The sequence below is a fragment of the Plutella xylostella genome, chromosome 14 (genome assembly GCF_932276165.1).
Source record: "Plutella xylostella chromosome 14, ilPluXylo3.1, whole genome shotgun sequence".
Classification (NCBI taxonomy): domain Eukaryota; kingdom Metazoa; phylum Arthropoda; class Insecta; order Lepidoptera; family Plutellidae; genus Plutella; species Plutella xylostella.
This window is the reverse complement of record NC_063994.1, coordinates 3255211-3277675: the sequence shown is the minus strand read 5'-3', so window position 1 is coordinate 3277675 and position 22465 is coordinate 3255211. Positions and strand designations below refer to the sequence as shown.

Genomic DNA, 22465 nt, shown 5'->3' with positions numbered 1-22465 from the left:
AAAATATCGGTGACGGTATGATGAGTTGTGGAACATTTTTCATAAGTGTGTTTGGTGTTGTTTGTTAAAATAGACATGGCTGTGTGTTTACAGTTTTTTACGTTACGGGTTGGGTGACAACTCTAGGGAGTACCGCAATGACTTTTATCGCATTTATCTTGATTTATCTTATCTCCTTGCTGCAGGATGGCAGAGGTCATGTCGTATCAAGAAATGAAAGAACTGGCTCTTGAATCTTGTTACTAGTTGTGACAGACCGCGGTTGCGGGAACTACACAGCAATTAAGGCTCTTAAATTTAAGAAAATCCTATTGGAAAATTCGAACTCCAGACGTTGGTTGCATAATCAAAATTGTTTCTAATCGCTGCAATCCTATCAAATACCAGCTGCTCAATTATACAAAAAAATATGCGTAACAATGAGAAAATATAACTTAATTACCACCCTGTGTTTTTATACAGAATATACTACACTACTAACCACCGGTGCTTAGCTCTCCATTAGCTCGGGTTAAAGCAGAAAAATCACATTATTACTTCTTTTTTAACCTTATATTTTCATACACTGGCAACTGAGAGCGGCGCAAAATGAACAAAACTCTAGTAAGTTCTTTACTTACATTACAGCGATAAAGGAAAAATTCAATCTTGTGGTTCCCATTTTCTGAAAACCCGGCGCCCAAACTGGCCGGATTATTTTTAAATAAGGGTACAGGAGTGTGTATCCGAGAAACGTATTTTATTTCATTGCTCTATTATCAACAAAGAACTGATAAAAAGGGACCCGTATCGAAGTCTGGTAGCCCAGGAGGGTCACTCTTTATAATGAAAAACTAAGTTTCGAAGAGCTACAGCGCGAGCCACGACTCTACCTCGTTGTATTAAAAGTGACGATTGCACGATAGCTCTCGTTCGTTCGTTTTTCGTCAGTATAAAGTAACCCTCCACCCCCCGAAACCTACGATCTGGGTATTGTTTAAAGATTTTGTTTGTAGATTCCAGCTACTCCATCCCTACTGGCAAATTTAAGGGATGGTATTTGAACATTATTTGATTGTGTAATAAGATTTGTTCCAGTCACTGCCTGATACGCTTTAGTTTCTCGATTCGTTAGACGATTTCGTCTCGTGTTCTGTTCTGCGTAACAGATCTTTTTATCTTCTGCTTTTTCAATTGGTGATTGTGTTTTGTTTGATAAAGTGGCATTACGAATAGAAATACTTATTGTGGAATTTGTGGCGGGAATTCTAACTTGACAGGTGATCACAAACCGTTATATTTTTTACCGTTACCGTAACCGTTATAGTTTATATATTTTTTATTTTGCCCTTACTGAGATTAGCTCAGTATCTCGGGTACACTGACCCTGCCTACGGCTAAAACAAATGGTTTCGTTGCGAAAGTATCAATATTTGCTAGTTTCATCTAAGTTTTTCATTTTAAGCTTTATTTTAAAACATACTTTTTTTTTTTTTTTTTATTAGTCTATTTGTTTTCCCACTGCTGGGATACTTTTCCCACTGCTAACATACTTATTACCAAATAAAAATACACACCAAGATTGTTTACCTTTTATGCCAAGCAAGAAAAAATGCATTATACATACACACCTCCCCTACAACTATGGAGGGTAGACGCAACTATGCGACGCTCCGGCACTACCTACGTTGAAATGCGTCTCATGAAATTTAAATAGCTTGTTACCACCTCAAAGTGGTCGACATTGTTACGTAAAACAGCTGTGCAGTTTACAAGATGCTTGTGAGTCTTGTGACGTCACATCTCCAGGGATGTTGTTTCTATTTTGTGTTAACAAGAAGTCATTATGTTGAGGATTGCAGTCTTGTGTGTTACGTCGCGCTCTGCTTTAGGTTTGAAGTGGTTTTAAAGTGGTTTTTGTTAACAATGTAAACGTGTAACATTTTTTGAGATTAATTTATAGGTATTTGTGTAGGCATCATTAGATTGAAAGTTGAAAGGCTGGAACTAGTAAATATGGACTAAGCTGGAGTGAGGCCAAAAGTACAGCCGAAGATAGGCGGAAGTGGCGGACGTTAGTGGAGACCCTCTGCACCTCTGGGGTGCCATAGGACTGCAACAACAACAGTAAATATAATCTCAATGCGTAAAAAGGGTTTTACGAAATTAACTAAAAATAAAACTTCAACGTGTCAGTTAAACTGCCGCAGCGATGCCAAAAAACCACATGAAATTGACTAGAGCACCTTTCGTACATACATTACATATTTACAGCGAGTCAGCCATCGTATTTTTTCTTATTGTATGTATATTTTGCCCTTTTGCAGTCTAAATAATCGATGATGCGGGTCTGTCTATCAAATATTATTATTTTATAAGGTAAGGTACATTTTGTTTATACCAGTTTATACATAGTAGATACCTCGGTCGGGTACAAACTGGACCGTGACATGTGGCAATAAGCCTTTTTCTATTTATTTAACCCATCATTATGATAAAATCCATACATAAGTAAATCAAAATAACTAAAAATCGATTCTAAATTACATCGATTTTAAATTCTATTTGTCACATCATGTCCCTTATTCCATACAATTTATAATATATTAGCATCTATTGTACCGACTGACATTCCCCGGAGGATAGTATCACAGCTACTTAGGTACTCTTTTCGCGTCCACTTATAAATAAATACATCAGCCTAACGTACTACCGAAACCGGAATTTTATTATTTGCCAAAACCAATAAAGATAAGCCATGAGAGAGACAATTTACTAAACTAAGCGCCTCACCGGCCGCGCCCGCAATATCGCCGACAGCTTGTTGCTAGGGCATGTCTACATTAGGCTCACACTTAGTCACTGACTAATAAAACATACCATAACACTTAATTACATCATGTAATGTATGGTTCACGAAAATTTTTAGGATTCATTGTTCTTACATAGCAAACTTAAATACACCAGCTACGAACTAGGTAATACTATATAGGAACACTAAATAGGAAACAGATTTATAATAATTATTACTAGGCAGTAACTATTACTTATTATATGGTGATCCGGTGCACCCTGGGCAGTCAGGGCGCAGCGACTGCCGACATGCTGACTGGTTTTTCTGTCACCATCATAGTTAAAAGAATAATCCATTAGTGTAAGCACAGAGGGATTTGTGTAATTGTACACTTTTAATCAGTGTTATTATTATTAATATTATTATTATATATTATGTCCTCTCAAATCTGACCTCAGTGTAGGATACACAACACAGTCAATATGTAGGTATTATATTTTATGTGTATGTGTGCTAACTCCAGTTTTATTAAACTATTTGGACCACGTCCATTTGGAGTCCGGAATCCGGACTATTTATTTAGCCTCACTTTAAACTATCGAATGTAAATTACACGCGATATCTCATCGTGTAGCCACGAAGCTCTGAACTAGGTATATTTTATGCACCTTGTAATCCCATGAAAACCCTTATACAAGACAAGACGAGACTAAATTGAGAGATTTTAACTCAGGTTAGGACATGACAAGTGAGAGGTCAAGTAACTAGTGTCGAGCCAGCGGTCACTAGAGTCCTTGAGTTTGCGGCTGACCCAATCAGACTCTAGAATCTAGACTCTAGATGTGCGCCTAATCGGCACTCGCCCTAACTAGAGTCTAGAAATTCCTCACCGCCCCGAGCACACAGCTCAGTTTCAATTCCAGCCGTTTTGTTATTACTAGCTGTTGCCCGCTTTTGCAATCGTCATAAAATAATATTTTTAATTCTTTGGGAAAAAAGTCCTTGAAACACTGACCGTTTGCTCAATATTTGAGTGAGGATATTAAAAAGTATTCGCTTTTGGTAACTGTTTTATTAACTCTGTAGATACTCGTTTGACGACCGAATGGCGTAGTGGTTAGTGACCCTGACTACTGAGCCGATGGTCCCGGGTTCGATTCCCGGCTGGGGCAGATATTTGTTTAAACATAGATATTTGTTCTCAGGTCTTGGATGTGCCCGTAAAATGGCAATAGGCCCGCCCCCTATTACATTGGGACTAACATAACACTCTGGCGAAAAGTGGGTGCAGCAATGCACCTCTGCCTACCCCGCAAGGGAGTACATTAGTACAAGGCGTGAGTGCGTGTTTTTTTTTTTTTTTTTTATACTCGTTTGAAAATTGTACATGATTCAGTGTGTAACTATTCTTTACATAATAATAACTGATAATAAATGTATTTATTCCAGGTCAGAACCCATATTTCTTTTATTAAATAACTTAATATTTATATAGGAAGATTCGTGACATTCACTAAAATTTAATTGCGTGTAACTTCAAATTAAGTTTAGAGTAATTTGGGTTCGTAATACGACAGTAATAATCATTGATATTGATAACAAATTATAAATTAAACCAGATATTGCAAAAAATATATAATAACTACAATAATATCACGGCAGTAATATCACACAATATTTAACGCCCAAACCCAACATATCAGCGTCAAAACGAATATCTACAATTAATTCCAAGAAAAGCTATAACTTTTCACAACTTATTGCACGGAATATTACAGAAAGGCTGCTTTATTACGAGAGGTAGTCTGTATTTTGAGCAAAAAGACTAAAGGAGATGTGTTATCATAACAAGTTAGAACCAATTCACAAACGGTGATACGGCTCGTGACATATCACGTGAGTACAAATGTTTAGCTAAAAGCAAGAAAGTAAAAAGCCTGTTTGTAAAAAAAAAAAACACACGCACTCACGCCTTGTACTAATGTACTCCCTCTCGGGGTAGGCAGAGGTGCATTGCTGCACCCACTTTTCGTCAGAGTGTTATGTTAGTCCCAATGTAATAGAGGGCGGGCCTATTGCCATTTTACGGGCACATGCAAGACCCGAGAACAAATATCTGTGTTTAAACAAATATCTGCCCCGGCCGGGAATCGAACCCGGGACCATCGGCTCAGTAGTCAGGGTCACTAACCACTACGCCATTCAGTCGTCTAGATGTTCGCAACTGATAACATCACTTGAATGCAATGCTGTGATTGTCTTAATTGCCATAGGGTACTTTAAGCAGGACATAAGTGCAGGCTTAGATATAGATGGATACGAGTAGATAGAGTTATCTTTATTTATAAACCAATGAATAATAGCAATATTAAATTAAAACTTTATTAGGGTACAAAAGGCGTAAATATTTGTGAAGATATATCAGCTGTCCGATACCCATATTACAGGCTCTGCCTAGTTTGGGATCGGATGGCCGTGTGTGAGATGTACCCACATATTATTATTTATTCAAATGAAAAACCTTTGTTTCTCTATTAGCTAACCCTTAAAACAGTCTTGGCATATTTTAGCACATCTCTGTTTATGCTACTTTCGGGAAAATATGCAAGCTACATAGACTTATTTTGTAAAAAATGTAACATTTATGCTAACTGCGCTTAAAACTTTCATGCCTACACAGTCAAGTTTTCTTCTTCGTAAGAATTTACATCTTGGGAGTTGGAGCTCGCGTCTTATTATGAAAAAAACTTTTGATATTGTTATCTATGATCTAGGTCGCTTCTAGGAGAAAATACTGGTGTGTGTTAGCTTCATAACTTCATAATGTGTTTTCATTGGTTTTCATAAACAAATATGAAAAAAAACACAAATTGAGTCTGAACCATTTCACTACCAAATTTACGAAAATCCGTTTGGTCCGATGCGAACGATACCGAAAGGTGGACGCTTACCTTTTAACTCTTTTTGTTGCGACATCAGACACACACACACATAGCTACATTGTATGTATCTATGTACAATAATGTATACAAGGGCGGGAAGTAGGCCAATGCTATCCGCCACAAACCTAAATAGATGACTGAATACCTGATTTTTGCCAAACGACTTTTATAGCCTTATAATAAATAGAATAGAAATACATTGAGAACCTCCTCCTTTTTCGAAGGACATTATGCTACTTTTAAACTCTATACGACCATAAAAATTAATCCATCTGTTTCAGAGTAACTATTTCACGGATACACGCACAGATACACTAACTTATAGCATCCCTCTTTTTCAGCCAAGGAACGGGTTATTCTTACATCAGCAGTTAAGTCGTGGCCGTACGGTGAATAATATTGCAAGTCGTTGAAGGAAATTGCATATATGTATCTGTGTTATGGTTATGACTACGATATTACTTTTCAATTTGATATGTCGCAAACTTGCATAGATGGCTTAGATAGCAAGTCATATTATTGAGAGTGGCTCTGGATAAATTGGGTAAGAGTTATTTGGCTGGTTTTGCAAAATTATTAGTTTACATTATAAGGAGGAATAACTTGGTTGTTAGTTAATATTTTAATACTGACTGAATTAGTTTCACCTTCATAATGCTACCCCTCCCCCTCAGTATACAAGCTACCTTTTATAACGAAATTCCCATAGCACATAATAATTAAAGACATGTCTATAGACACGAGTACAGTAGTAGTACGAGTACACTAGTACTCGTTATTCTATGACAGACACCATAATGTCTACATTATCTATCTATACAGATACATAGATAAATGTATATTAACACGCAAGTCCCGAGTACAAATATATTTAAAGATGTTAACAAACATTTGTCGCGCACGGGAAACGAACCCGGGACCTCAAACATAGCAGGGTCACTAACCACCACACCATTCGGTTGTCAATCGCCCTATGTGAGCGGAGCGTGAGGAAATGAACCGCTTTTGCCATTCAGCTACGGAACCCTAGTATTTGAAAGACAGTAAAACACAGCTAGACAACAACAAGATACAGCGTCAACCGGCCGGGCTGAGTCCACAAACGGCCGGGTTGAGTCCACAAATGGCCGGCGTCGGGGCACCTGGCAGCTGTCACTCCGGGACGCAACTGACAGCGGCTAATCCAATCAGCGGGCCGGTTATGTCGCAGTTAGGTACAGCCGGATTAACTTACACTTGTGTTGGGGTTTGGGCGGAATTTACGTCCGGGATCGTCGTGGTAATACGAGTACCTACTTAAAGGACGTATTTGTTTAAGGTAGAGAGAAAAGCAGAATAATTAAAATAATTCTAATTACCTATAGTTATTATTATCATTCTATTGGTGAAAACACCTTAGAACCAAAAACGGCAGAAGTCTATAAAAAATTAAACGATGGTTCAAGCTAAGGACAAAAGGGAGTTGACTGCTATTACACATCATAGGTACCTATACCCTGTACATGTAAAACCCAGACAATGCTAAATGGCTCCAAAGATATTTACCTCAGCCAGAAATCCCTCGCCAACAAACCGAGATCGAAACGACGACGCGTTCGGAAATAAAAATAAATTATGAAGAAACCCGCATAAGCTCACAATACATCCTGTATAACGATAATACGTAATGTCTGTACATGAATGTTTTAATGCTATCGGGCACAGATGTAAAAGGTCCTTCTCTTTAGTGCTTCGGCTGTAAACTTCACTTTATGTGTGACTCGTGCGTTTGGAGCCATAAGTTTTAATATCGCCAGCTTTTTGTGTTTTGGGCCTCTTGCCTTCGGTTGAGGATTTCTTAGGATATTTTCTGAAGCTAAGCCGCTTTGTTACCATTATCACACGTGATTTGTACGTTTTGTGTGATTGATTGATGAAATGAAATAATTATAGTTGTATACATATCCCAAAAACTTAAAGCAATCTCTGTGGTGTTAGGTATTTTTAAAATATAATTTGTTAATTTAGGATATACCTATTAATATCTCTTCAACCATTCCAGTGATTAAATTGAACTCGTGTGACAACACATCATGACACGATGTTCATTCGAACATTGAAATTTATCACGTATAACGTCATGTCATGTAAATATGTAATGGCATTTACAGGGTGTGCCCACGGAAGTGGTTCAGAGGCAGGCACACATCAAACGCTTGTAGTAATAAGTGTTTCAAATAAATTTAATAATAATAAAGACCACATAATTCAGAGTAATTCTAAATGGTATTCAGTTTCTTTTTTGTCACCATACTGTATGATCTATAAAATTTATGTTTGTAATAACCAAACTTCATAAAAGTAAACAATATTATAATGAAGCTTTCTGTACACACAGGGTGGAATTTGAACTTTTCACCATTGTATTTTTGATGACCGTCAATATTTTATATACTACACTCTCTATTATAATAGACTTAAAAAGGAACTGTCTAACTCTGAATTCAGTAAATTGAAAGATGTATGACTTCCCGTCCACTGATAAAATGACACCCTATACATGTCCGCGCCACATCCCGCTTCAGCGTATCAATAACAAAACGTGACAGGAGCTGTCCCAAACCAAATGCGATAGCAAATCACATAATCGCACACGCGTAATCACTAATCTGCTCATACTAACTCGAGAATTATGGGGATATGAGATCAGTCATTGTGGATAAAATCATGGGGATATTATCCTAAGGGTAGATTAAGTTACTGTAATGAATAAATAAATAATTCGTAGTGATTGACGTTGTGATCCTCGAGGATTATTATATGATTAATTGTTCTTTCAATTCTTAATGAAAACGTTTATATCTAGGTATTTGGAAGCATTTAATTTCACGAAAAACGACAAAGTATTTCATAATTACACTTCAATAAATAACCATATTTTATTTTGGATTATAACTTAACAATGCTGCAATGGGTTCCACATTAGAAGGCATTGTTTTTGGTTCACGTCCTAAATGTATGTTTGATAGTAAATTTACTTATTGTGAAAGTTCTTAAAATACCTCATGACCGTGAATTTCTTATACACCCAGTTGACTGTAGTGGCGGGACGATGAAGACAGATTGTGTCGCTCTGATGATCACGACCGACGGAGACACAAAACAAATACCCACAAACCCTTTCGCAAAATGCGAGTCTACCCGCAAAAACCCGTTTACACGAGCTCTCCGCAATATAAACTAGACCAAGAAGGGCACACAAGACAATCTACTACAAAGCATAATTCAAACTCTTTGTATTTTCAGCGAAAAATCTGCACTTTCAGGACGAAGCCGCTTCGCAGTCTTATGTTTAAAAAAAACTGAAGTAAAAAAAGATTTAAAGGTACTGGGGCGCGTGAAACGTACAAATTACAAGGAATGAGAGGGTTCCGCGGAGCGAGGAGCCTTTTATTTCGTCGGAATCATTTGCGAATCCTCGGGGGATTAAAGAAAGCCTACTTTTAGTGCACGCACTGCGGTGCAGAGACGCGCTGTCGGGTGTCACTCTTCGTTTTGTGTGCGCGAGATCTGAAGGTTTGGTTTAGGTCCTTGTTTATGTATATTTTGTATTTACTATATGTGTTGGTAAAGAATAATATTCGTTTTTTTAAATAAGTCAATCCTTTCCAACCCTGTCCACAAATCTTAGACCTGCACTAATGGTTATTTGTAACCGATATCGAAATGATTATATGAAGAATTCAGTAATCAGTACACTGTTTTATAAGACCTACTTATTTCTTTAGAACTGACTTTGACATTATAAGTTGTATGTATACATGCTACTTGGCAGGAATTAGTATGTGTCCATTTTTTTAAGGCAAGCTCCATAACTACTATGGGAAATCTTATAAACACGGTTCCAAAACACAGTGCGTGGAGAAACAAAAATTAGAGCATGATTGTGCCGTGGTCACTCGAAACAAAGCCTGTGTTTTGTGAAGACCCGACCTCTTGCAGTAGCGGCCAGGCGGCCATTTTGTAATCTGGGGTTTAGAGAAAACAAACAAGTGCGTTCAAGAGAATAATAGGAAATAATTTTGTAACAAAACGACGCACTGTTCTGTGTAAATTTTGTCGCTGTTTATGCTAATATGTTAACTGAAATTGTACTGGGCAAAACTCAAATTTTTTTTTATTCATCGTACAAATATAAAATTTTCTGATGAACGTCAATTTTTACAAATTACTCTCCGTTCGGATAAGGGGGGGCTCTTTCTGTCTAAGGAGAAGAACGGAGGCAAGAAACTCCTGAGCCATCTTTTCAAAAAAAGACTTAAAACTAGTTGGTATACAATACATATAAGCTTAATAATTATTATTATAATAATATGAGCAGAGCTAACTACTTATCACAGCCATGCATTAACGTCCTCTAAGTAATCATCAATTTTATAATAAGCTTTTTTACTGAGTTTCTCTTTAATGTAACACTTAAACTTATTCTCTGGCATTTGAGCAACTTCTGCTGGAAGCTTATTATAAAATCTAATACAGTACCCTAAAAACGATTTATTAACTTTCGCCAGACGCATCGCTGGAAAAGCCAGCTTATGCTTGTTCCTAGTATTAATGTCATGATTACTGCCAATTGTATCAAAAGTTGAAATATTCTTTCGTACATACATTAAATTGGAAAAAATGAACTGACATGGAACTGTAAGGATGTTAATTTCTTTAAATAGTTCTCTCAATGAATCCCTGGAACCAAGTTTGTATATAGAGCGGATGGCTCTTTTCTGTAATACAAATATAGTTTCAATATCAGCTGCTCTACCCCAAAGCAAAATGCCATACGATAATAAGCTGTGGAAATAACTAAAGTAAACTAATCTGGCGGTTTCAACGTCGGTCAGCTGTCTAATTTTCCGTACAGCAAAAGCTGCGGAGCTCAACCTTCCAGACAATTTTTCAATGTGAGGTCCCCACTGTAACTTTGAATCTATAGTCATCCCAAGAAAGACAGTATCATTAACTAGGTCCAATTTATTCCCATCTAGAATAATGTTAGTATCGCATTGTCTAACATTCGGCAGTGTAAATTTAATACATTTCGTTTTCTTAGAATTCAATAGAAGATTATTAACGGTAAACCAATCGTGTATGTCAGATAGAATTGAATTAATTTCATTAAAATTATTTTCTCTTCTTTTAACTTTAAAAAGCAAAGAAGTATCGTCAGCAAATAAAACTATATTAGTCAATTTTTCAACCATAAAAGGCAAGTCATTAATATAAATGAGGAATAAAAATGGTCCTAGAATAGATCCTTGAGGGACGCCTATTTTTACATGAGCCCCCTGTGATTTAGTATTGTTAATATCGACCCTTTGTTGTCTCTTGTCTAAATATGAAGATATCAAATCTAAAGCCTTTCCTCCTATTCCATAGTATCTAAGTTTCGAAATTAAAGTCTGATGGTCTACACAATCAAACGCCTTCGACAGATCACAGAAGACTCCAATAGCATCGTGATGGTCTTCCCAGGCGTCAAATATGTGCTTAATCAACGCAGTACCGGCATCGGCTGTTGATTTGCCTTTTGTAAAACCATACTGCTGGCTATGAAACAATCGAGCATCATTGAAATGCAAAAGCATCTGACTGAGTATGACCCTCTCAAATATTTTACTCAAAACTGGAAGAACCGAGACAGGCCTGAAATTTGCAGGGTCCTCCATATCCCCACTTTTGAACAGAGGTATAATTTTACTAAATTTCATAAGATCTGGGAACACACCTTCAGCGATACATTTATTAAAGATGTTAGCCAAAATTGGGGCGATTTTATTAATAATAGAAAGAACAAATTTAACTGACATTCCCCACAAGTCTTCAGTTTTCTTCATATTTAATGACTTAAATGTTTTTATAATAGTTAATGTATTAATATATCTGAATTTAAATTCCTTATCGGTTGAAGGTGCGTTCTCCTTCGTCAGGGTTTCAGCTGCTGCAGCCGAAGAATCTAGGTTACACGTAGTCTCTAAAGGAATGTTCGTAAAAAACTCTTCAAAGACCCTCGCCACCGCATCATTCGATGTTATAATGTCATTGCCTACCTTCAAAGATAAATTTGTCTCGCGTGTTCGATTCTTCCCCGTTTCGTTATTAATAATAGTCCAAACGGCCTTAGATTTGTTAGCAGAGTCTTTAATCTTGTTATTAATAAAAATTGTCTTCGCACAGTGACAGACACATTTATACATCTTGCTATATTTCTTCACATAAGATTGAAAGTCAGGTCGGAGTATGAATGTTTTCATCTCATACAGATCATATAATGTCGCCCTGCTTTTGCGAATACCCTCTGTAGCCCAGTCACAAAATTTAATTTTATTGTCAATCAAAACTTCCTTCGTTTCAAAATTACTCTCAAACTCATCAGCTATTATCTTAAACAAGTTACTATACATCTCATTAGAATTGCAATCTAATTTAACATTCGGAAGTTTTTCGTCTAGTTTCTTCAAGTAATTGTCAATTTTCTTTGTAGTAATCGGTCTGCATCTCACCTTAGTTTTATTTGTCTTGTCAGTGTTTACTAAGGTAATGGTCTGCCCACTGTGGTCTGACCTCAGGCAATTAATCACACTACTGTCTTTAAACTCACAGTTACAGAATATGTTATCTAGACAAGTGGCTGACGTGGGTGTAATTCTAGTTGGTTCCAGAAAAACATTAAAAAGATTAAATGATTTAAAAAGTAACAACAATTTCGACCTATTAGGAGAGTCACCTAATAGGTCAACATTAAAGTCACCACACACTATTACTTCCTTTTTACTATTGGAAGCTAACCTTAGAACATCCTCCATGACAGTCTCAAAGGTAATAAAATCACCAGTAGGTGGCCTGTAGGTACATACTATTATATACTTATTAAGCTCTGCACATGAAATTTCTATATGGTGTTTAACAGAAAGAGCAACTATATCCTTTCGTTCTTTACATTTACAATTTTCTTTAAGAAATATAAGTGACCCACCATGCTCGTTGATATTTCTGTTAAAACAGCTTATAAGTTTGTAATTTTTTAATTGGAACATCATTTTATTCTCGTCTAACCAATGTTCTGTGATACATAAACAATCAATGTTAAATTTTTCCGAAAATAGTTCTATTTCTAACAATTTAGAAGAAATACTCTGAATATTCTGATGTACCAATTTAAATTCATTCTTAAATGTCTTGTCCTTCGATAGTTTTGAGCCGAGAGAGCAGTGAACTGAATCAATCTTTATATCAACGCTATGATGCTCTCCCGTTGTCTGAAAATCTAATTTAAATCTACTGTACTATTTTCAGTATTACTACTGACGGTGTCAATAGGGACACAAGTTTTCTTCGTTATAATGCTTATAACTGAGTTAATAAGAGGAGCTACTTCTGTAGCTAAACGTCGTTTCTGATTTAAGGACAGAAATAAACTGTCCCAGGTCAACTTAAAATTATCTACATACAAATTAGTATCAAAGAAATTGATACAGTCAGATTTATAACACGCATTGTACATATTTTTATTTAGGCTACATGTCATATAATTGTATTTGTCAGGCAGTGTGCAAGAATAAGGAAATGCACAAACAAATATATGTTTTGCAGGAATGCTTTCTAATATAGCAAAACTTCTATTTATATCAGAATTTGACACACCTAAACTATTTCCCACCATAATTAATATAGTAGTTTTTTCGGTGTACGACCTCTCTGAAATCAGTTGTACTATTTGTGCGAATGAAAGTTCTGGGTAACAATGATTAACAACATTTCCAGTTACATGATTACCCAACATGTGCCCGAAATCCTTGCCAAGCCTATCGGAGTATACAACTGTGCTGTAATCCTTGGCTGAACTGCTACTACTTGTATCAGTAGTAAGCCTTGTCAAGTAAGTGGGTGACATCTTAGGTAACTGCTTATTACCTACTATTCTACTAGCTGCCTGAGCATAGGTGGGTATCCTATGTAATTTATTATTGGAGGTCGGAAAAACATCTGCTGTAGCCGATTTACTCTGGATGACCCTTGAGGATGGCGTGGCCGTCGGGAGGCTGGTGGTGGCCCTCGGGAGGATGGTGGTGGCCCTCGGGAGGATGGTGGTGGTCCCCGAGAGTCTGGTGGTGATCCCCGAGAGTCCAGTGGTGGCCAACGGGATGCTGTTTGTGGCCTCCGAGGTGGTGGTGGCCCTTGGGAGGATGGTGGTGGTCCCCGAGAGTCCAGTGGTGGCCAGCGGGATGCTGTTTTTGGCCTCCGAGGTGGTGGTGGCCCTCGGGAGGATGGTGGTGGTCCCCGAGAGTCCAGTGGTGGCCAGCGGGATGCTGTTTGTGGCCTCCGAGGTGGTGGTGGTGGCCTCCGGAGATGCGGTGGTGGCTTCAGCAGGTGAAGACTTCTCCGGCAGCATCTCAACCCGAACTAAGCCCACACTACTCAGCACCAGCAGCTGGTTTTCGTATTCCAGAGTTCTCTGTTCTAGGGCAGACTTCAATGTGGCCAGCCTAGACTGTAGCATAGCCATGTTGAACTCGCACTCCTGGTTGTTGTCTGCGAGCTTCTGGTTGTAGTCTGACATCTCTTGTTCATATTTATTCACAAGTAGTTGGAGTCTCACTCTATCCTTTGTCAATGGAAGGTGCGTCTTATGCTTTTTCAATGCTCGCTCAGACTTCCTGATATATTTCTTTATTTTAATATATTTTTTAAGCCTGTTTGCACCTGTGATATTGGTTGATTTTCTTGGAGTTGTGAGGTCTATTGTTGGCATAGGGGTGGGGTGTAGGGTGACTAATTCATCGTACAATGCCATTGTCTTATCTGTTTCCTCCCTTGCATGTGCTTCATTTATTTGCTGGATCTCTGCGTGTGCTTCAGCCAATTGCTGCTCTAGGCTATAGATCTTAGACAAGGCAGCTTCATGTAAATCCTGATTTTCTTTGTATGATCTAAGTACAATCTGTAGCTCATCACATTTGCCTTGCAAGTCTTGGTATTGGATGTCCATTTCAGCTATGTCATTCTTTAAGTCCGAGTTCTTTTTTAAAAGGGAATCAAATTCCTTTTCATTGTCCTCCCGCTCTGCCATCAGTTGGCTTGAGAGGTCACGAGATGCCTTGAGATCCTCCAAAGCTGTCCTCAGCTGGATCTCCAGGTCACGGCTCTGCACCTTCCGGGTCGTCATCCTCGACATGTCTGAAACCACCCGGGGTTACCCGTTAGTATGTTGATAGGTAGAATTGAGAGGATGTTTATCCAAGATATATACAAAATAACCCTCTTTAGGTATAACTTGATCAAACCAATCAAAACTTGATATATTGTAAGTCTATGTAAAAATGATCAAAAGGTAACTTATTTGTTAGTTATCATATACAATGTAGTCATGAACACAAACTATGGGTGGGGAGGGAGTAATATGCATAATATGTTACTTAAATGAATAGGTACTCAGTGGTATTATTGACTTAGAATTATGTAAACTTTAAGCCAAAAAAAAAAAAAAAAAAAGCCAAATAAAAGAGTCTCAGAATAATTTTACGGGCACATCCAAGACCTGAGAATATCTGTGTTTAAACAAATATCTGCCCCATCCGGGAATCGAACCCGGGACCTTCGGCTCAGTAGTCAGGGTCACTAACCACTACGCCATTCGGTCGTCAATTTCAATTTAGAATTCGGGAAATTAAATTTACGCAGCCATGCAATAAAAAAAGTACACTTTTGACTTTGCTTAATTATCCCTTATTGTACACTCGAAGTGCAACTCACACGTTTAGTAAACCAAACTGAGCACATCAACTTAATCAAAAGTAGGTTGTTAACCAACAGATCAACGCGGCCCATTACACCTTAAGGCCAGCACATCTTTAACACAAGCCCTAACCCTGAGCACAAGCTGGTCCGTGAAAACGAAATGGACCGTAGGCGCAGTACTTGGTGTGACATTACCCTTAATACGAATCTTCGTCGGCGCCCTATTACGCTATTAGTGACGATCATTAGGCATAATGGCCACTTGTCTCGTCGTGTGAGTTGGCAACCGGTGTTGGTAGCGTTGATGTAATAGGGTTTTTTATTTTCTACCGTTTAGTTGTTGACCAAAAACCCTTTCTCACGGGTTTTTTTGTGATGTATTCTTTGCTATGTACCTCACTTTTTGAGTCAAATAGGTACGTAAAGTTATTTTTTAATGTAATATTCCATTAAGTACCTAAATGTTAAGCTCAACCGCATACGTATTCTATATTTTGAACATTTTCTTTTTAACTAGGGATTTATTCTACTGATATAAAATAAATACTTATTCATTTAAAAAAAAACTGACAAGTCTATAAGTAATAAAAACTAAGACACAACAAAACACCAGCTCAAACTCTGTCTACTAAGAAACCCAATTTCGTCCGAATCACCCAGAGTAGGTATTGCAAAGCAAAAATGTTTCCACTAGGGATCTAATACAGAACAAGTAATGGATATCGGAGTTGTCCCCAACGGCCTCTGAGTTGCGATATACGACACGTCACTTTGTGTCCCGACTTTCTATCTTCTTTCTGTATTCAATAGAACACTTACCGAGTACACTCGGAAACAAGTCAAGCTCAACGTTTATTGGCCTTGTGAGATGTTTGTTTGGAAATAACTGAGTAGCGATGTTTGATAAACAATAAACGAACGAAAAACAAAGCAAAGTATTTACTGTGCTTATGAATATGTACTCATACGGCTTAGTGGCAATTTCTCCATTGTCGGTTATCTAAGACAGGGATTGATCTATAAATTAACCAAAAGTTGACCACTATTCCCTGGTTATGCTCTAACCAAGAATGGAGAAATTGGCACTAAGTTTGTTAACTGTCAAACCCAGATAAACGCCTTAAGTTCATTGTATAGCTGATATTTTTTTATAAACTTACATGAAATAAATATTTAATTCCAGACGGAAAAAACTTGGAATAAATAAACCATTAACCATTTCAACGAATCGCTCAAACGACAAGGCGACAAAAGAAAGGGGCATTTACCTTTTATTTGAACAGTTAGGTACAGGAATAAATAAAACAAATTAGGTACATTATATTTGTGTTTTCCGGAGTAGAAACACCTAAACATAAATACTGTAGAGACTATCTTTAATTTGAAAATGATGCTAGAGATGAATAAGAGGTCTTATCACCATCATCATCATCACGACCCATCACGTCCCCACTGCTGGGGCACGGGTCTCCTTCCAATGAGAGTTCCTTATCACCATAAGTCCTTATTAGGTATACATCGTAGATTTATCACGATAATTCTACGACAAACTTTTATAAAATCAGATCGCAATATTTCATTTTATCAATTAATCTTCACGTAGAAATATACATGTTTTTTTTTATTATTTCAGTACATCCAAAACGAAACGCTCGGTCCAAAGCCAGTAATTTAATGCTGGTGCTATCACACCCCCACAAGTAATGAAAGCAGTAGCTCATATCATTATGAGGTGCTTCGAATAACCATAAGGTACGTTCCCTTTGCAATGCATCTGCACGTAAGCGAATGACGAGATGTTTGACCTCATTTCAGGTGGAATTTTCATGTAGGTCACAACAAAGTCGGTGGTGGAAGTGTTTTTATGTTTGCCTTGAGTAAACTGTAACATTTAATGTAAAAGAGTTTTGTTACTGGGCGTTCTTCTAACAGTTTCATTCTTTGATTAATAATACGAATCAGATGAAATGTCAGCGCAAAAGAAATCGTCAAACATCATCTCTCTTAGCTCAGTGGTAGGAGCCCTTATTTTAAATTACTTCGGTTAGAAGTTAGGTTAGGTTACCGAACTATAGTTCGGTAGAAGTTTGTGACCGTATTCATCGGTACAATGGTTGTCATTTGGTTGAACTTAAAACGGTTTTAAACAAAATGCGAACAGTTTATTGCTTTATTCATGTGACAACCCATTTTGTTTGTATAATGTAAGGTAAGTACAGTCACTTTTGTACCTTGTCAAACTCACAAACCGCCTATCAAAACATTGACAGTTTGTTGTGTAGCTTTGTCCAGTTTGACAAGGAACAAAAGTGTATAGCTACTTATGCAGCTGACCGTACATATTAAATGTAAAGTTCAATTAAGAAAAAAACTCGCTCCTTTACCAGTTGCAAAGTAAGCTTCTAATAACAAAATAATAAGAATTGAGTATAACATAATTATTTACAAACACATTTTGCGTAGGCGTATTATTCGTTCATGTGGTACTTAATGGTATATTGGAAGGACAGGATAATGAAAAAGGAATGAGATGGCATATTAGAGTTAATCAGCTTTCGTCGACATGACGATACCAGTTCCGTGTTATGGTTGCGGCAAATTCCATAACGTATTAAAGAACTATGTAGGTCGTGAATGAAAATTGGTTTTCATTTATTATGTATATTTTAAGGATATGCTAACTACGAATGTATCTTGTTGTATTGTGTTGGCGGCTGAATTGAATGGCGTAGTGGTAAGTGACCCTGTCTGCTATGCTAAAGGTCCCGGGTTCGATTCCCGACTGGGGCAGATATTTGTTTAATAAAGACAGATATTTGTACTCGGGTCTTGGGTGTAGATATTTATATTTACTATGTATCTATCTATGTATTTGTGTAGATATATCAGCTGTCCGACACCCATAACACAGGCTCTACCTAGCTTGGGGTTGGATGGCCGTGTGTAAGATGTACCCACATATTTATTTATATTATTATTTATTATTGTATATTCTATGGATATGCGCATACAGATCTATCTCGTTATATTAAAGCGTCCCGATTGCGTGACAATTATCGTTACTTCGTTCGGCAACCGTTTGTTTGTATGTTTGTTTGTATCAGTTTGTTTGTATTATTTTCTGTTTTTTTTCTTTTCATATAAATTATTAGGGTTCCGTAGCCAAAATGGCAAAAACGGAACCCTTATAGTTTCGTCATGTCCGTCTGTCCGTCTGTCCGTCTGTCCGTCTGTCCGTCTGTCACAGCCGATTTACTCGGAAACTATAAGTACTACAGTGATGAAATTTGATGGGAATATGTGTTGTATGAACCGCTACAAAAATATGACACTAAATAGTAAAAAAAAGAATTGGGGGTGGGGCCCCCCATACATGTAACTGAGGGATGAAATTTTTTTTTTCGATGTACATACCCGTGTGGGGTATCAATGGAAAGGTCTTTTAAAATGATATAAAGTTTTCTAAAAAACATTTTTCTTAAAGTGAACGGTTTTTGAGATATCAGCTCTCTAAGTCGTAAAAAGTATGTCCCCCCCCCTCTATTTTTATAACTACGGGGTATAAAATTCTAAAAAAAATAGAGGTGATGCATGCTAATTAACTCTTTCAACGATTTTTGGTTTGATCAAAGTATCTCTTATAGTTTTTGAGATAGGTTGATTTAACTGTAATTTTGCTGCTACGGAACCCTTTGTGCGCGAGCCCGACTCGCACTTGGCCGGTTTTATTCTTTTTGTTTCTGTTTTTTATTGTTCAGTGTGTCAAATAAATGTTTCTTTCTTTCTTTCTTTCTTTCTTTCTTTCTTTCAATTTAGAGAGTGACCCCGGTTCAGAGCGGATTTCGTAATAACGTGTAGGCATTATATTACCTAAGTATATTAGTACAAATACAACCCATCAACACATATAAGTGTCACATTGTATTTAACAATACAAAACAAGTGTAATGAAAACCGATATAATAGAGACACATACTTGAAACAAGGTAATAGATTGTATTTATCGTAAAATTATCATTGCACATAATAATTGTAAATATTTCACATACTTACACACAAAGTTAGTTTTTTTTACTGTATTCATTGGTACATTTTTTTTCATATTACGTTGAATTTAAAAAGTTTTGACGGTAAAAAAATGCGGAAAAGTTTTCTTTGTTTTTGTTCAAACATAACACTGTAGTTCTTATGATTGTCACTGCTAATCACTGTTACGTCTTAAAAAATGCGATAATTCCTATATGTAAACAGCACATCCCTATTTTATTTAGTCTGCGTCTTACCAGTACGTGTACAAGCTATCAGATATCAAGCCCCGTCTGTAGCGCTGCTGAACCTAATCTAGTTATCTAGATGTTAATAAATTGTAATTGCTATAATTGACAGTTTGAAGCTTTAGCTAGAGGAGAGATCATAGAACAACGCGGACTTGGGTTTTCAGAGCAGAAAGTAATTGACAAATGTAAGTATAATTGTAGATATACTACAATTATATCTTTAATTGAAAAGCCAACAAAAGTAATGTAATGTATGCGTTAAATTTAGATGGTTTAAATAATACGGTGGACGCTAGAAGAAAATGTTGTGCACACAGTAAAATAATTAGTACCTAAATACCTAAGGTAACATAAAATTTAACTTCCAAAATGCAAATTAGGCCTTCATATTTTATTGCAAAGGGGTTCATTTTCATTCAGTCGTTAACTTGATGTCTTTGAACTTAAAGTACAAGTGCTTTGGAACGTTAATAATTTAAAATATTCTGTTTCATTTGAGTTTTCTAGTAAAAGCTAAGTGATGATGAGACTGCTCATTTCCCGAGAGACGGGACTGTACTATTTAAATCTTTTGAGACTGTGGCAGTTCAGACTGTATTATCGAATTATTTTTGCTTAGGATAACTGAAGGGAATTTATATCTGATGCCAGTAAGTCTAGTACTTACATGACACGTTGGTTTAAAAAAATAATCAGAAAGACGACGTTACGATCCTAACTAATATTATAAATGCGAAAGTAACTGTGTCTGTCTGTCTGTTACTCTTTTACGCCAAAACTACTAAACGGATTTGAATGAAATTTGGTATACATACGGTCTAGACCCTGGGAAAGAACATAGGATACTTTTCATCCCGGAATTCCCACGGGAATACTTTTTAAGGCGAAGCGAAGCGCGCGGGAACGGCTATTCAGAATAAAAACAAAATATACTTATACTTATAGCGCTGAATCTGCCACTGAACTGTACCTATCTTTTTGTGGCCAAGCCTTCCTTATACCCTCATTTGTATTCTCTTTTCTCAACCTTTGTTTCTTATAATAAGTGCTGCTATATTGCTGGGGTGTACGCAGGGAATGTTACTTTTATCCTTAAATAAGGCAGTCGGGAAATAATGGCCAGGAAATGAGATTTTGGTCAGTGACACATTTCGGTCCCGGCCCAGGCAGTGATATCAAGTTTGTTAAAAACATACCTATACATACTTACTTATAGGTTCCTAATTATGTCTCTAGATGGCGAAATGCATATAGTATTTATCAGGCAAATTAATAATGTCAGTAGTAATATTTTATAACCAAGCAATAAAATAGTGACACTAAAAAAAGACAGTCATGAATGCCACAATTTTTTCAAAATGTATTATTTAAATTATTCAATTTTTGGTTTGTTATATTGTGATGGGATGTTAAATGTAGTTCAATATTGCAGGCCGCAAATTTAATGTTTCATCACGTAGTCTCTGCAATATGGTATTGATTAGGTCATGTACTCCACTTATACTTGCGTTCATATATCATAAAATGTCGAAGTCAGAATATTAGCCAGGTACTTAAGCGCTTCAAATTCATCGTGTTAAAATTATAACAGTCTCCAGGGACTGAAAATAGTGGCTGTTGGAACTTGACCTTCTATGTACTTATACATTTTGAAAGAGGTTAGAGAAAACCTGAAATTCTACAAGATATTTTTTGCGTCAAAAGGAGATAAAATAATTATTATTATAAAGAAATTTAAGTTAGTTAATTTAATAATTTCGATCTTCAAAAGGTTTGGAGGCTTTTTGAAAACTTTTGATACTATTTTAGATTTTAATAATATCAAATATCACCGACGACCGAATGGCGTAGTGGTTAGTGACCCTGACTACTGAGCCGATGGTCCCGGGTTCGATTCCCGGCTGGGGCAGATATTTGTTTAAACACAGATATTTGTTCTCGGGTCTTGGATGTGCCCGTAAAATGGCAATAGGCCCGCCCCCTATTACATTGGGACTAACATAACACTCTGGCGAAAAGTGGGTGCAGCAATGCACCTCTGCCTACCCCGCAAGGGAGTACATTAGTACAAGGTGTGAGTGCGTGTTTTTTTTTTTGTGACTGCGTGAGCCTTATACTTATAGAATAGAATAGAATAAAATATATCTTTATTGAACACCACAAATTAAAACATACCAAGAGAACTTATAAACTAGGAACAATGAACAATAGGCGGCCTTATCGCTAAGAGCGATCTCTTACGGGCAACCTTAAACATAAAGAAAATAAAAGTAAAGAAAATTTGAGGGCGGTGTACCTACTACCTAACTATACTTATATACACAGAGCGGTGGTAGATCAGCCGGGTAAGCGACCGCTTCTCACGCCAGAGATGCGGGTTCGAATCCCGGCGCTGACATGTACCAATGAGTTCTTTGAGTTTAAGTACAATGTATACCATCGCTCTTACGTTGAAGGAAAACATCGTGAATAAACCTACATATCTAGATATAGACATATGTGAACCCACCAACCCGCAATGGACCATCGTGGTGGGAAATGGTCCAAGCTTAGGAAGGCAGTTTAGACCTTGGGGATATGCACAAAGGTTCCACTTGCACTCGAGAGAGCCAAATGCAGGTTCTTACACCCCCACAGAGAAGAGAAGAGAAGAGCCTTATACTTGGGTAGAGTAGCGGTTGCTGAGCCGAGTCAAAACTTGA

General features: G+C 37.1%; 2 protein-coding genes across 2 annotated transcripts in view; both read right to left on the bottom strand.

Moving 5' to 3' along the window:
* Nucleotides 1-14923, bottom strand: part of LOC125489518 — a 71956-nt gene extending 57033 nt beyond the window's left edge. The window contains exon 1 of the mRNA XM_048625530.1: nucleotides 14069-14923. Coding sequence (XP_048481487.1) covers nucleotides 14069-14923 — 855 coding nt within the window. The remainder of the gene's footprint in view (nucleotides 1-14068) is intronic.
* LOC105385731 overlaps nucleotides 1-22465 on the bottom strand; it is a 201768-nt gene that overhangs the window by 119991 nt on the left and 59312 nt on the right. The gene's annotated exons all lie outside the window — the stretch shown is intronic.